This window comes from Lissotriton vulgaris, chromosome 8 (assembly GCF_964263255.1).
Source record: "Lissotriton vulgaris chromosome 8, aLisVul1.2, whole genome shotgun sequence".
Taxonomy (NCBI): Eukaryota; Metazoa; Chordata; class Amphibia; order Caudata; family Salamandridae; genus Lissotriton; species Lissotriton vulgaris.
The window spans coordinates 534917409-534932722 of record NC_141696.1 but is presented as its reverse complement, the minus strand read 5'-3'; the positions used below and the strand labels follow the sequence as shown (position 1 = coordinate 534932722).

The window sequence follows — 15314 nt, the reverse complement described above, 5'->3', positions numbered from 1 at the left end:
TTATATATGTGTGTGTGTGTGTGAGAAAAAGTAGGGTTGGCATATCGGTGCATGTTGACAAGACACCATGATACCAGTCTTCGGTTTTCATTTGCCAACCTCACACATTCTGGCACTTGAGTCCATGTTTGTACCCATTCAATAAATATCTGGTTTTACATCCATTCAGTAAAGTGGAATAACATGCCATGTAACTGTAGCGTCTTCTCCTGCTCTGGAGCATGTAGATGAAATTAGCCACACAGGAGCTGGGGTCAAAGCTTACCTTATTCTTCAGCATACACTCACACCCTGAACATTACATCATACTTTTTATTCACCACACTGACACTTCCCCGCCTATTACGTAGTTCCTGCCTAGAATCCACCCCACAATCATGTGGGCCTTAGTGAGTATAATCTCAATATGCTACAGTAGTGATGTCATCGAGAGAGCCATTAACAGCCAACTCGTCACCTTCATTGAAGAGCACAACATCCTCGATTCCTCCCAATTTGGCTTCAGAAAAAACGACAGTACGGAAACCACCCTCTTTGCCACAACAGACAACATCCGCTCCCTCCTGGTCAGAGGAGAAACAGTAGCCCTCATCCTCCTCGACCTCTCAGCTGCCTTAGACAGTCTCTCACCGCACCCAAACATGCAGACTTCATGATGCAGGGATCCGGGACAAGGCCCTCAATTGGATCCACTGTTTCCTCTCCGGCAGAACGCAGTGGGTCAGACTCCCTCACTTCCTCTCGTACCCCACACCAACCACCTTTGTAGTCCCCAAGGGATCCTCCCTCAGCTGCACGCTATTCACATCTACATGGCTCCACTCGCCCACATAATCAGAACACACAGACTCAAAATTGTTTCATACGCAGACGACACCCAACTCATCCTTTCCCTATCAAACTAACCCAATGGAGCCAAACACAACTTTCAAGACAGCATGGAAGCAGTCGCCAAATGGATGAAAAGCAGCTGCCTACAACTCAACACTGACAAAACAGAAGTACTCATCATGGGCCCACAACCTGATGCCTGGAACGACACCTGGTGGCCCCCTGCCCTCGGAAGCCCGCCCACCCCCATGGACCACACACGCAAACTCAGAATCATCCTGGACTCCAAACTTAAAATGGACCGCCAGATCAACTCTGTTGCATCCCCCTGCTTCCACAACCTCTGCCTCTTACATAAGACCTTCAAATGGCTCCCCCTTGAGCACAGAAAGACTGTCACTCACACCCTCGTCAGCAGCTGACTTGACTATGGCAACGCACTCTACGCCGGAATAAACAAAACCCTCACCTGCAGGCTACAAAACATCCAGAACACCGCCTCAAGACTGGTCCTCAACCTGCCAAGACACTGCCACATCTCCCAGCACCTGCACACACTCCATTGGCTCCCCATCGAGGCTAGAATCCCCTTCGAAATTCTCACCCACGCACACAAAGCCCTCCACAACACCGGCCCAGCATACCTGAACAGCCGACTCGAATTCCATGCACCCCAAAGGACCCTACGATCAGCCCAGTTTTCGTACACCGTGGTCCCCCGCACCAGGAAGACCAGATTGGGAGGCCGCTCCTTCTCTTTCCTCACGGCCAGAGCCTGAAATCCCCTACCGCTCTACTTCAATAGACCTCCTCCTTATTGGACTGGAACCTGCACCTCCCTTCCTCCCCAGCACATTAAGACCCTTACAGGTGAGTAGTCGCACTTTAACAAGCACATGATTGATTGACTGATTGTGTACCAGAAACAGAAACGAAAGATTAGATTTATTGAGCATCAACAGCTGCTCCAAAATGGAGGGTCCTGGCACTAGCTACTGGAAAGACCAGGAAACGCAGAAAGAGGAGGGACCAACTAAAATTAAGTCTCTCAAAGGGCTGGTCTTCAAAAGGCCCTTGAACAAATTCTCTGAGGTGGGTGAATCTCATATGATCAGGCAAAAGATGCCAGAGTTTCAGGGCCAGAAAAGTGAAGCAGCGCCCTCCTGCCCTATTCTTTTTAATCTTGGGAATGCGAAGCAAGTTGTGGCTGGTGGAGTGCAGTGCCCTTGTAAGGAAGATATCTTTTGATTTTATCGCAGGTATTCGACAGACCTTTCGATTGAGTGTTCCTAAACATTAATGTCAGAGTTACTGAGGAACACAGTATGCTATTGACATTAAGCAAAGTAGCTGCAATAGCTTTCTAGTTACTGTCAAAAGATTTGTTGTGGCTGCGTTTGGTCCCCTACAAGGTGCCCAGGGGTAAGAGATAAGTAGAGAGCTTGAGGTATGTAGACTAATGATATGGAAAGAAAATGTAAGAAGGCGTTTGAAGGAGGGATGGCTGGGCCTATTCGATATGTGCGTAATAATTACCACAGGACTTTTGTTTGTTTATAGAGGGCACACAATTTTGAAATGAATACCTTTAATTAATGTAAGCACTTTATGTACAAGCCCTTTAGTGTGAATTATATGTTTCAATGCTTTTCAACACTACACTGACCAACATTTTTCAAGAATCTTACTTTTTCCTAGTTCCGAATTCCGAAAAGAAAAACTCCTGCTTTCTTAGTGTCTAATTAGCAACACAGTATTTTAACAAACTAGCAATGCACCAAAAAATATTCAAAACGATCGACTGTCAATGCGAAATATGTTAATACGGACTTTTGTTTTATGCATTTCTCTCATGTGTTCGGTCATATGCTCGGTTTGCAGTAAACATGTCATTCTTCTCTTCCAGTCCCACGTAAACATCACCATGATATAATGTCCTCATTAATAAATGTCGCACTCTAGTTCTTTCTTCAATTTTAACTAGACACGTGTTCCAAAAATGACACAAATGTTGAAGATTTATTTGAGCTCCTAGAGTATTCAGTTTCCAAAAAAGCAATCCACCACGATTCTCTCTGACATAGTTTGCGTTTATTAATATCTCCTCTTAGGGGTGCGTTGATCACTTTGTGTACATGGAGTGTCATGTTGAGGTTCATTAGATGTATTATCACTGACGTGATGGGTAACACTTGAGTGAACGGTAGAGGTTCTAACGTTTGACTTATGTACATCAATTCTTATCTTTATCGTCCACGATGTTTGACCCATACGCATTTTTTCAACAGGACAAAAATGACCAGTAAGTCGCTGCTGTTATGTAACGTTTGTGTTTTTATAGCATCGCAAGTGTTATAAACCCGATGGCTTATCTCAGACTTCAACTCAGTTAATTATAAAAACAGCACTCGTCAAAAAGTTTCTAGATTTCTCTGAATCCAGATGATATGAACAGTGTTTTTTTAAACCCATTTCATTGGTTTCAATAAGACTGTACGATGAGATTATGTGAACACAGTTCGATATTGTTGTCTCCTTTTTTAAACGCCCATAATTTTCTTTTAGAGAACACGACTTGTACTTTCAACTTCACAGAAGGTGTGAATGGTAAGTACTTTTACCTTGTACGGAGTGAAGAAAGCAAATGAGCATGTTCTATTAATAAATGATAATAAGTGTAAATAAGTGTAACTTTTACCAAATATATCCTACAAGATGGTGTAATATATACCCCAGGAGAAGACACTGGAGATAACTTTCGTTCTAACTTTCCTCTTTTTTCTTTGTGTTTTCTGGTGAGAAGAGTAGAAACTGAATTTTGCTGCAATTCAGAATTCAAAATTGAGTTTTAAAATCTACAGAGACAATATTGAAAGTAAACTTTTCTTCTTTAAAAAAAACGTCAGGAAGTGCTTACTTTAGCTCAGCACTTTTGTTTGGAAAAACACTCCACAGTTACTAATTCCACTTCCTGAAAGCTAGAGGGATTTCTAGAGCCAGGGTTGGTCGTTTTTTAAAGCCATTATGTATTTCTAACAGTCTTGTTGTGGTGTTTATCATTCTATTGCTAAGTTTGCTACTTTTCAAATAGGTACTTTGCAATAAGGTTTTACGGTGTTTTTATTTGAATATAGCACCTGCTTGCTTTTGTGAGAAAATAATTTTGTGAAGTGGGCTACAAGTTACATTGAGTTAGTATGAAAGGAAATATAGCAACAATTTTGTAATGCCTTCCCACGAGGCAATGAGAATTCAAAATGTTGCTTTTGAGTTGCTCTCAGAGTTAGTAAAAAGTAGGGAACAGGACAAGATGGGAAAATAAGGAAGCTAAGAGAGCTGGCACAAAAACCAGTTCGCATTTTATTCTTGCCTGCTGCCAGACAGACCTTATGTTGGCTTTTCCTCCGTCAAAAACTTCTCAGAACTTTTAATTCGTCACGACTGAGTCACAATATTGGAAGTAAGGATTACATAATTGATGGAGAAGTGGAATTAACAATTTAGAATAAAAATGGTGCAGATTTGGAACGGGAACTAGTTGGGAACTTGTGTGTGTTATTTACTGATGGCACAGAAATGAAGTGGTTTTCACATGTCCAATTGTTGGAGTGCAGAAAATCTATATAAAATATTAATACAGAAAACCTCCAAATGGGATTTGAATGGTCCTCAAACATCGTAGGTGCCAGTCAATATCATGTTGCTCAATAAGCACAGTGTTGCATACCAGTATAAGTGGTGTTGGACAAAGGCGAAAAATGGAAGAATGTAAAGTAAAACTGATCCGCTCAGACGTTTCTATTCCAGGGAATAAAACTACTTTTTCTTGGGGCTTCCAATTACACGGTTGTCAGCTGGGTCGTAGCTCCTGGGAGGGGGGAGGGGGGGTTTGAGGTCTTACACCACCCTAAAAAATGTTTTCTGTAGGAAATAGTTGAGTAGAAGTGCTTTCAGTTGGGTAATGTGTGGTGTCTGTTGGATTTCACTTGGGAGTTTTACGTGCCCACATTGACAATAACACCCACACACACACCCACCCACACACACACACACACACACAATTAGTTTGAAAAATATTGCATTTAAGTAGCCCTAACAATCTGCACTCCTATCTCTTTCCACTGCCCCTTAAGCCCCTCATTTGTCCTGCTTCTCATACGATGTGTTTAACATGATGTCCCACTGTGATTGTTGGCAAATCTAAAGCTTGCTCCCACCCCCCACCATAGGGTGACTCACCAAGCTACGCCCCTGGTGGTCAGACTATCCGAAAGTCTATCACAGTCTTGGGTAACTGGATTAAAGAATGGGCAGAATAATCCCTTTTTGAGTGATTCATTGCTGGATCTTATTGAGTAGATGTGGAAGCTTGGAGTTCCACCTGATTTAATGTGATCCTCACTTTGTACTCCAAGAAAAACGCACCCACACTGTCTAACACCTTTTATAAATGATGTACTACCACAGCTCTTAAACAATTGGCACATTGTTATCACTCCCTCAGTGACTGCTCTGGAATTTCTCAGAAGTGCACATCTCTAAGTTAAATGAAAACACAGCAGAGATGAACAACATTATTAAAAATGTTTAGGGGATCTGTGGGTACCTGAAAATGTTTATCTTTATGTCGACTTCGAGAGTACACATGGTCTAATCAGTAGGTACTATTATATCTCTTCAGAGACAGCCCTTCCGGACAACGTATGTGATATGTCGCAAATCTGCAATAACTCAAGTGAGTATTCTTTTTTCACAGCTATAACTTTAACAGCCTATGTGCAACATACTTTATTTGTACTGCAATCTTCTTTGAATTGTATCTTAATGCAGTGTCAAATGAACCATGTACTGTTGAATGTGTCAATCGCCTTGGACTTACAAACTAATAGTGAGGAGAGGTGATTAGGCAAGCTTGATGATGAGACATTTTGACACGCGGTAAGGCTTTCTGGCACTTAGAACCTGAACTAAATGAAATAGTGAATGTCATGGTGTAAAACTCAATGTATATAACTATACACTATAAACAATTGGCTACATTAAAGATCAGTGGACATGGGGAGTGTATGTCTTCAAATCAAGCAGTTCGGTTTAGGTTACTCATTCCAACACTGCTCCAAGCCACTGCTGAATGTCATAACCATCTTTTAGCTGACTAGCACTTCTATGAAATTAAGGGATATTACACAATCTGCCAGTCAGTAAATAGCTTCATCACTGATACCCAATATTGCAATGATCATTTCCATGCATTGACTCCTTATTTTGTTCCCTGACACTGTTTTATAGTGCACAAAGACTAAGCCTTTAATTATGTATTGAGCATGAAACCTTATGTGGCAATACAGTAGCTGGACTACAAATATCAGACATCTGGTGATTACTGGCCATATTGTTATCGTGCTATTAAGAGTTTTCACTGATGGAAAGAGGAAAAACAGAGTTTCCCCTCGTTCCACACTCCTATCCCAGGATATATTCTGCCAGGTTTTTATTGGTGAAATGTTTTGGGGGAGAATGTTGGAAGTGCAGGTTTCTCTACATAACTCCAAATCTTTGTTGCCACTTGAATCAGGAGTATCCTTATTAGTTGCAAAGAGAGCCCAAGTGTCACAGTAAAGATGTTCCAACGGGTTACTGAAAGGGATCTGGAATATTTTAGATCTTAGCACAGCCCCCTCTAATAAAAAAAAGAAAACTGAAAAAGCGATGGTGTACAAGTACCTACAGAGAACATCATTGTGTGTGTTTTTGTGTTGCTAATTTCTTGTAAGTGTGTCTTCCTTCACATACATATACCGCTTGAGCATGCATATCTGTTGAGTGTGTCTCATTTACATGCAAGTGTGGGACTGATACTGCAATGTCTCAAATCAATTGTACATTCAACACAATCTATAAATATTTCACGTCTTTGCAACACAACATAATAGTAAAACATATCAATGTTCATTCTAATAACCACAAACTCTGCGGGGTCTTGATTTTGAGAGATTCATTACCATGTCTCCTCTTGCCCACTAGCTGCCATATAAGCAGTCATCCCAAATTGAACAACAGAAACAGGTTTGCATTTTTGGAGATTTATTCTTGCTCTGACAGCTCTAATTTCAGATGTCACAGGTGTAGTGCCTACAAAATCTTTAGCCATTCATTTTATTCTTCAGAGCCTTGCTTTTGTACTTGAATGTTCCTTTGCCTTTCCTATTGAAGTGTTAACCTATTTCTCCTTATAGCCTGACCCGCCCAAATTTCTCACATATCAAACTCCCTTGCTGAATTTTATTCCCACTTCAGTGTGGCTAGTAATTTTGATTATTTTGGTGAAATTATTCTTGATCAATTTGGGATCAGACAAGGGGCGCACTGCAGCCCAGTTCCAGCTGTTGACCCATTTTCCCTGCCTGCATTAGGGCCCATGGCCTATGCCATTGCTATAACATAACATAACATACATATAAGGTTTGATAATGTGTGAAAAATTGAATGGGTTACTCCTACCTAAACTCACTTCACTGGTTACTAATTGAGAAATGGATCAGGTTGAAAAAGGCATGGATGGCCAGTAAGAGCTATAACAATCTTGGAAAATATTTTAGAATAAGAATTTGTGAGGTATGTTCAAACTTGCATCCAATCTCTGGCAATATTTAGAATCCTAAAGAGTAGGAGCGAAACTTAATATGGAAGAGCCTTATAGTGTACATGCAGCAGATTTATGAAACTGCATCCCGTTAAATGTGTGAGCTGAGCCCCCTCCTTATCAGATTTAAGAAAAAGCTAACAGCCTGGCTTTTCTCACAATAATCGGAAGCTAGGCTCAAGGTTGATTTTCTTGTAGGTGAGCTAGCATTTGGGATTTAAACAAAGTGTTCCATTCACAGAACACCGAGAGACACGAAGTAATTGGATTGTACTTTAATATAAAAAAAACAAAGAAGCCCCTTCGAACATATGATTCATGTTGTATCTCTGCAAATCCAGACATTACATTCTGGGACTCCATCTGCTGAAAGCAGAGGAATAATATTTGCCTGGGTGACTTTAACAAAATCAGAACTGACTTTAACAAAATCAGAACTGTTCATATTTAAATAGGAAATTTGAGGCCTTAGCATCATATTATGCTGCTTCAAAGGCATTGCAAATATGTATACCACTGCAAATCAAACGTCTTCCGCAATAAATATCAGGACCATTTGCTGCCCTGTGAATGATACAGTAATGATCAAAATAGTCAGAAAGTCTTTGTTCTTCTTAAAATCAAAGCACACTTGACAAATGGAAAAAACACTTTACCTGCAAGATCAAAAGCTTGAAATGCAGTGATAGAAATGAGACATAGTATGGAAGTACACTTGATAAAAAAATGAAAAGTCATGGTCTTTCCAGTGAAGGAAAAGTTGAGGTATTAAATTCGCACCCCAAACAGCTCAAGGAATACCACTCAGAGGTCTCTCAATCGTAGGATGATTTCCTACCAGAAGATGGTCTACCTGAATATAGCGGTCTATGGGCATGGTAAAACTTGCAATCATAAACTTTACCTTTGAGACTAAAGAACCCGGAACATCAATTCAGTATGTCCACTACATGTTTTAAAGTTCCAACTCATTGCCTCTCATCAACTTGAATATGTGACTCCCTGCTCGATAATTCTCCTGAGTGCCAGGGTTAGGCTGTCCTGATAATTTTATGAATGTCATCCAAATGAGCTTGACATTTCCAAGTAATCCAGCCTTTCTAGGCCTACAACTTTTCAATGTATTTATCTCTCACCTTCATTACTTTCTATTTTGATCCTCCAATGGATCTTTTCTTTGTCCCACTGAGGGAAAAAAGAGGTAGCATTCTACCCCTGATTAATCCAATCAGTAGCCAAGTTCACAGGTGTGTATTACAAGTTAGTTATCAAGTTCAAATAAATCACTTGTAAGACCATACTGCAATGATACAAGATGACAACTCGGAGTCCGAACCTTGAAGAAGTTTCGATGAACGAGAATTAAACAAACAAGCAGCTCAGTGGCTGCAATGCAGAACAATAGCATAAGGACCTGGTGCTCGGAAAACAATCTGTTTGTCTTTTCTTTACATTCTTCCAAGCACAGTCCAAGGCACAAGAATGTCTTAAGTACTAAAGAGATCAGAATAAAAGAGTTTCATTTATGAGATAGGGACAAAACACAGAAGTATAGGTATGATAAAGATTTGCATTTCAGAATCTTGGTCAAGAGTCTTCAGTAGGTAGGGAATACGTGCCAGCCTGGGCCACACTTAGGTAAAGAGTCAACAAGGCAAAAAGGTAAAACCTCTCAAAGTTCATTCAAGGGGCAGTGGTGAATCATGAAAGGGTTCGGGTAGGAGTCCAAGAAAGGCACTGCATAGAGTCTGCCGAATAAGGGCTCAGTTAAGAAGTCTAGCATACTGTCCTCCAGGGTCTCAGGGGAAAGCATCCGGGAAGAGTTCTGAAATCAAACTGAGTTGTCAGTAAGTTATAATTAGGGCTGCCGGTTTTATAGTATTTATTTATTGAACATTTCCTCCTGTATTTATCCATATTTCATTTGGGTTTTGTGACAAAATGAAGCTGAAACTGGTATATTTCCACAGTTATGTAAACAATAAAAATGCACTCATGCTTAAATGCCTGCTAGAGTTCAGTGATATGAACACCCGCCGAAGATAAAGCCATGCACTTTTATGAAAATGTGCACATTTTAGTATCAACCTTGTACACATCTACTGCTATTTAAGTTTCTTTTCTAAAATTCCTTTACTATCTAACCAGTAACTGATCAATCCGTAAAGCTATTGGCCAGGCACTCTGTGAGAGCGAGGGCTTGATAAACAGGCATGGAGGCTGCAATATAGGTTTTAAAGTGGGTTTATTGATATTGGAGGGATGAGGGATTGGAGGGGGATTGTGAATGTCGTCTTCGTCTGAGGTTTCCCGAGATGAGTTAGATGAGCCAGAAGTTGCTGTAGCTGTTCTCTTGCCTTCTAGGTCGTCTGGACCGGGTTGGGTATTCCGGAGGCTCATAGAAAAGAGAAAAATAGACAAAGGGGAACCGTCAGAATGGAGTCCTTTCACAGAACATAACGTATACCGTCCACCACACCCTTGGTTGTCAGGATTTCTCAAATAGCATGGACGAGTGGTTCTTTCTTAACTAATAAGGTGGGACGGAATGTGCAATTTAAAGTATATAGGAAGGAATTTGTTATGTACACTTTTATAATAGAGAATCAATACTCCGGAAGGGACTCGTGTACCAACACTTGCATACTGAGAAAAACAGCGTGGTACTGGTCCGACTTTCACAGTTACGTTATACAGTGGATTTTCCCAGTTCTCTATACTTTCACCCGCCCTACCCTTAGTGTCCCCGAGCCAGTTCATTCACCGACCCCGCCGTAACTCTCCTCCGAGTTACGGCCGCCTTCCAGCCTCCTCCGGACACCACCAGTCCTCCGACCAGCTTTCCTCTTCAGGGTTGTCAGGGCCGCTGTTCTTGATATCGGGTCCCGCGTCTTCTCTCTCGGGTCCCGCGTCTTCTCTCTCGGGTCCCGCGTCTTCTCTCTCGGGTCCCGCGTCTTCTCTCTCGGGTCCCGCGTCTTCTCTCGTCCTCGCCGTCTCCGCGTCTCTCCTCCTTCTCTCTCTGGCCTGCCTGTGCTCGCAAGTTATTGGCTTACGCCACCCACTTCGGGGGAATGGGGGTTGGACTTCCGGGTTGTACGAGCGTTCACCAGTCCCCTGTGGAAATACACGAGAGTCACGTAGGGGTAGTAGTCCGCGAGTGGTGTCGTGATACCAGGTATGTCCCTGCAAGTTCCGGGTAGGTGGGGGTCCCTTCTCACACACTCATGGCAGAGAGTATTTAGAATCACTCAAAAAAGCAACTTAATTTCTGTTTTCATCCACATGAAAAAATAAATACAGACCAGCAAATAAATGGTTTTCTGTCTGTATTTCTTTAAAAATCAGTAAAAACGAAAAACAGGGAGCCTTATTTAGACTTCACAAAGTCCGTAGACAACATCCCTTTGGGTATGTCATCAATAGAAGTTCATTGTCAATGTTTCAGTCTCCACATTGCATACTGCAAAATCCCACACTTCACATGGCATTGATTCTTAATTCTCACACTTAGGTTAGAACATATTAGTCTTTTATTCATCTGCAAGTTTCCCATGTGCTCGTCATCATGGTCTGTTTCTCAAGCCCTATATCTATTGTTAGTACAGATTGTATCTATTCTAAACCAACAATGAATGTGAATACCTGCAAGAATTGTCGAGTTAGCAAAATGAGAACACAGTAATATGCAAAAAGCAGCATGTAGGAATACAGGCCTTAGAGTCACACTATGTTAAAAGTTTAATTCACTGGTGCACATTTATTATGCATGTGTACAACTTAACGAAATTGAGTTCATTAATACATGTAGTTCATAGTTTACAAATCATATTGTAAGTCATCAAATTAGTCAAAGACACGTATGACTGAACTACATTTCAAAAGTATATACGTGTAAAATAAATGCACACATTACATTTCTATCATTATTTGTCTTTCACTAAGTTCTTAAACATATAAAGATGGCCATGTATAAAAATAGGATCACTCGGAGTTACACAGATAATATAGCACACATTTAGGGAAATCGTGTATTTTTTATTTAATGAAAGTACTTTGTTATGTAGCAAAGATGGTTATAAGATTATTAATCAAGCTTCACGTCCCATCATTAATAGCGTTGGTATGCATATTCTTGTAAGTGGATTCTCTAATTCTACAAGTGCACTCTTCACTAATATTGAGTGTATCTTTCCTCATAAATCATTACTTGAAGAAAGAAATGTGTGCATGGTGCACACTCATGTCACCTCTCTGTGAACTTCTTCTCATGTCAATTATCATATTTTGTGATGTGAAAAGAGTGGACAGCTTTTGAGCTGCACCACAAGGCTCTCTAGAAGTAGCCAAACCAAAAGTGAATGAATGTGATTTAGCTACAGGAAATGGCGATTGCCTTGAGGTTCTCTCAGCAGTAATAGAAAAGATGGAAGCTAGAGAGAATCTCCAATCAGAACTGAAGAAGAGCTGGGGACCATAGCTGAGTCTGCCGCAAGCGTATGTTGAGAAAAACCGCTGCTTTCTGGTGATGAACACATGCAGAATGCGAAGGAAAGAAGGAAATGCCTGATGGTGTGATGTCTGAGCCTTCACGGTTTGACCTTCAGTTCAGTAGAAAAATTATATATTCTGAATGGTCAAGTATTAAGTGAGTACTCTTACTCTGGATTGATTGTAGAATGAAAGGTTTGTTGTAGCACTAAGCGCCCACAATACATGTCCTACTCTCCTAACATCCTGGCAGTAACTGGCATATTGATCACTGCGAGAACCTTAGGAACAACCCTATCCTACATTCTTATTCTACCTTCTAACATTCTTACTGTAATATTCTACGTATCATCTTACCACATCTTTCCCCTTCTAGGAAAACAAATAATTCTTTTAGTGCAGCATGTAATCTTAACATTTGCTTGGTACCTTTATCACCAACAAATTAGATGAACTCACTTGTCCATTTCTTTTTCTGGTTGCAACTAAGTTTGCCAATCCTATTCATTTTCTACATGTCTTCTACATTTAATAATATTGGCTGTGTAGGAGAAATGTTGACTAGTTCCCTTCTCTTCTACCAGCCTTTACCGTCTAATAAAATGGTCCCTTTGGTAACATTCACAGTTTGAACTAATAAGGAAAATTATGAATCGCCTTTCTTAACCTTTTAATCATGACCCAGTCTCCTATACTAAAATCTTTGTCATGGGAATGATGTTTCTGATCAAAATACTTCATCTTGACTTGTTTCAATACAACTGAATGTGAAATGTTCTCAGAAGATTGTACTTTTTCCTCTTTCTCTATTTTGCTTTCTAACCAACTTGAAAACAAACTTGTATGAACTTTGCATCCCCTGAATAACGTGAATAGAGCTTCATCTGTGGTGCTGTGGGGAGTCATATTATAACTCCACACTCTGTTTTTCAAACATTTGCTAGCATCCTGTCCTAACATGAATTTGTTTGTATTCCCTCTTTCATAATTCTGTTAGCTCTTTCTACTAGGTCATTTGAACTTGGAGAATACAAAGCACCCTTCTGAAGTTTTTTGTTATGATATTTAAAAATGATTTTATATTCTCAGATACCAGGTGAGTGCCATTATCAGTATTGATTTCCTTTGATGGCCCTTCTAACTTAAAAACATTCTCCAAAAATGTGATGGCAGCCTTAGTATTAGGAGATTCAGAAAATGAAAAGTAAATCCATTTTGACAATTAGATATCTCATGTCTGAAGGAAGTACGGAAAATTTACCTGAAAAAAATACAAACTCACTTTGCCCCATGCAGTAGCAGGAAATGGCACTAGTTGTAAAGGAGTTCCCTTCATTTTCTTACATGTCTTGTAGTTACCTAGGTGTCCTTGATAAGCTAATTTAAATAATTAGTTCATGTCTCAGATTTTCAGGTGGTACATATACTTCTCCATGCATCATCATTCCATTAACCACTGATAGCTTGTTCAAAATGTTAGCACATATCTTCAGATCAGTGGGTAAACATTTGACTTCCGGTCGACCCTGCATAATATACTGCATGACTTTTCCCAAGTTTATATCTGACTGGCTCGCTTCTAACCACCTCTCCTCCGATTTCTTGCCACTACATTCATTAACTGTATCCAAAAATGCGACTGCACACTCAGTGTCCTCAAGTATTTCTTCCTCATCATCCAAAGGGTTTCATGACAAGAATCAGCCTGGAAATTCTTGCTACCATAAAGAAGTTTGTTCTCAAAATTATACTCCTGTAGCTTTGACAACAATCTTATCAACCTTGCAGAAGTAATATCAGATCCTTTACTTCTAAGTATTTGCACAAGGGGTTTGTGGTCTGTATACAAATCAAATTTATGACCCCAAATATAAGCTTTGTATTTTTTTGCACTACCCATATACAGGACTGTGCTTCTCTTTCTAGATATTATAGTATTTTTCAAATTGTTTTAGTGTTCTTGATGCAAATTTGATGCTCTGCTCCTTACCATTGAACCACTGTCTGAGAACTGCCCCATGTCCAGTCAATCTAGTATCAACAGTAATACCACATTTTCATTCAGCTTTGTATGCATTCATTACAGGTGCTTCATCGAGTTTTTTCACCTCACCAAACACCTCCTCCAATTCCTTAGTCCATAAAAACTGTACTCCTTTCCTCAATAATGCTCCTAAGGGTTCTTCCATTTGAGAGTAACCTTGCACAAATCTAGCATAATACTCAGCAAGTCCGAGGAACGATCTAAGGGTATCCCTGCAAAAAAACGATGGATTTAGGCCCAGATCCTTGTACTGGGGTGAATGTATGACATTGTTCTACATTCTGTCCATTAACTGTGCTTTTTGCAATTTTCACCCAGAGTGTGCTGGGTATACTCAGACGTGAGTCCCAGGCTCTCCACACCACTGGAGTCAAGCTATCCAGGCTGATGAAGGCTGATAGCCAGAAACCGGTCCTTGGATGCTTGATTCCGGTCTGGGAAAGACATGGCTTGGTAGTTCAGAATGGACTGTTCCCATGAGGCACAGGGTCAGAGCGATTTGCATATAGCCATTGTCTAACCCAGGGTGGTGTGGAGTGCAAAAAAACTATGGATTTAGGCCCAGATCCTTGTACTGGGGTGAATGTATGACATTGTTCTACATTCTGTCCATCAACTGTGTTTTTTGGCTTCCTTGATGGCTTTAACCTCTTCGCCGCTAATGACAAGGGTAACTCGTCATGGACTTTCCATTGATTTCAATGGAAATTGCAGCACAAGAGCAATTGTACCTTAGCGCTAAAGGGGTTAATGAGAGAAAATGTGGGTGTTATCCCTGATGATGATATGGTATGACCCGAAGTATTCTAACTTCTGAACACCAAATTGGCACTTGGGTAACTCTGACTGTCATACCAGTTTGAAACAATGTTCTTAATACCTTGTCTAAAATGCAATGATGAGCATGTCTATCTTTAGAAAATACCAGGATATCATCCTGATAGGCCTTTGCACCCTGCATATCATTAAATGACGTATCCATTAGCTTTTGAAAAACACTTGCCGCTGATACCAACCCAAATGAAAGTCTACAATATTCAAAAGCTCTAAATGGTGTTACAAACATTGTCCGTTCCTGTGAAGGTAGCATCAGAGCAATTTGGTGATATGCAGAACGTAAATCAATGAAGGAAAATACTTCAGCCTCACCTAAATTTGCTAATAAATCCTGAATTTTAGGAATAGGATAGCAATCTATCAATAGGTTTTTGTTTAATGTGCATACATCAGCACATAATCTCAACTCCCCTATATCTTGGCTGCAACTATGGGGTAAACCCACTTAGAAGATTCAGTTGACTTGCTGAT

At 40.4% G+C, this 15314-nt stretch overlaps 1 protein-coding gene across 4 annotated transcripts in view; it reads left to right on the top strand.

The window, feature by feature from the left end:
• The window catches only part of ADGRG2 (adhesion G protein-coupled receptor G2), a 988790-nt gene that overhangs the window by 601454 nt on the left and 372022 nt on the right, over positions 1 to 15314 (top strand). For all 4 annotated transcript variants that reach the window (XM_086934346.1, XM_086934348.1, XM_086934347.1 and 1 more), the window contains 2 exons: positions 3397 to 3438; positions 5513 to 5566. In XM_086934346.1, the coding sequence (XP_086790472.1) occupies positions 3397 to 3438; positions 5513 to 5566 (96 nt within the window). The remainder of the gene's footprint in view (positions 1 to 3396; positions 3439 to 5512; positions 5567 to 15314) is intronic.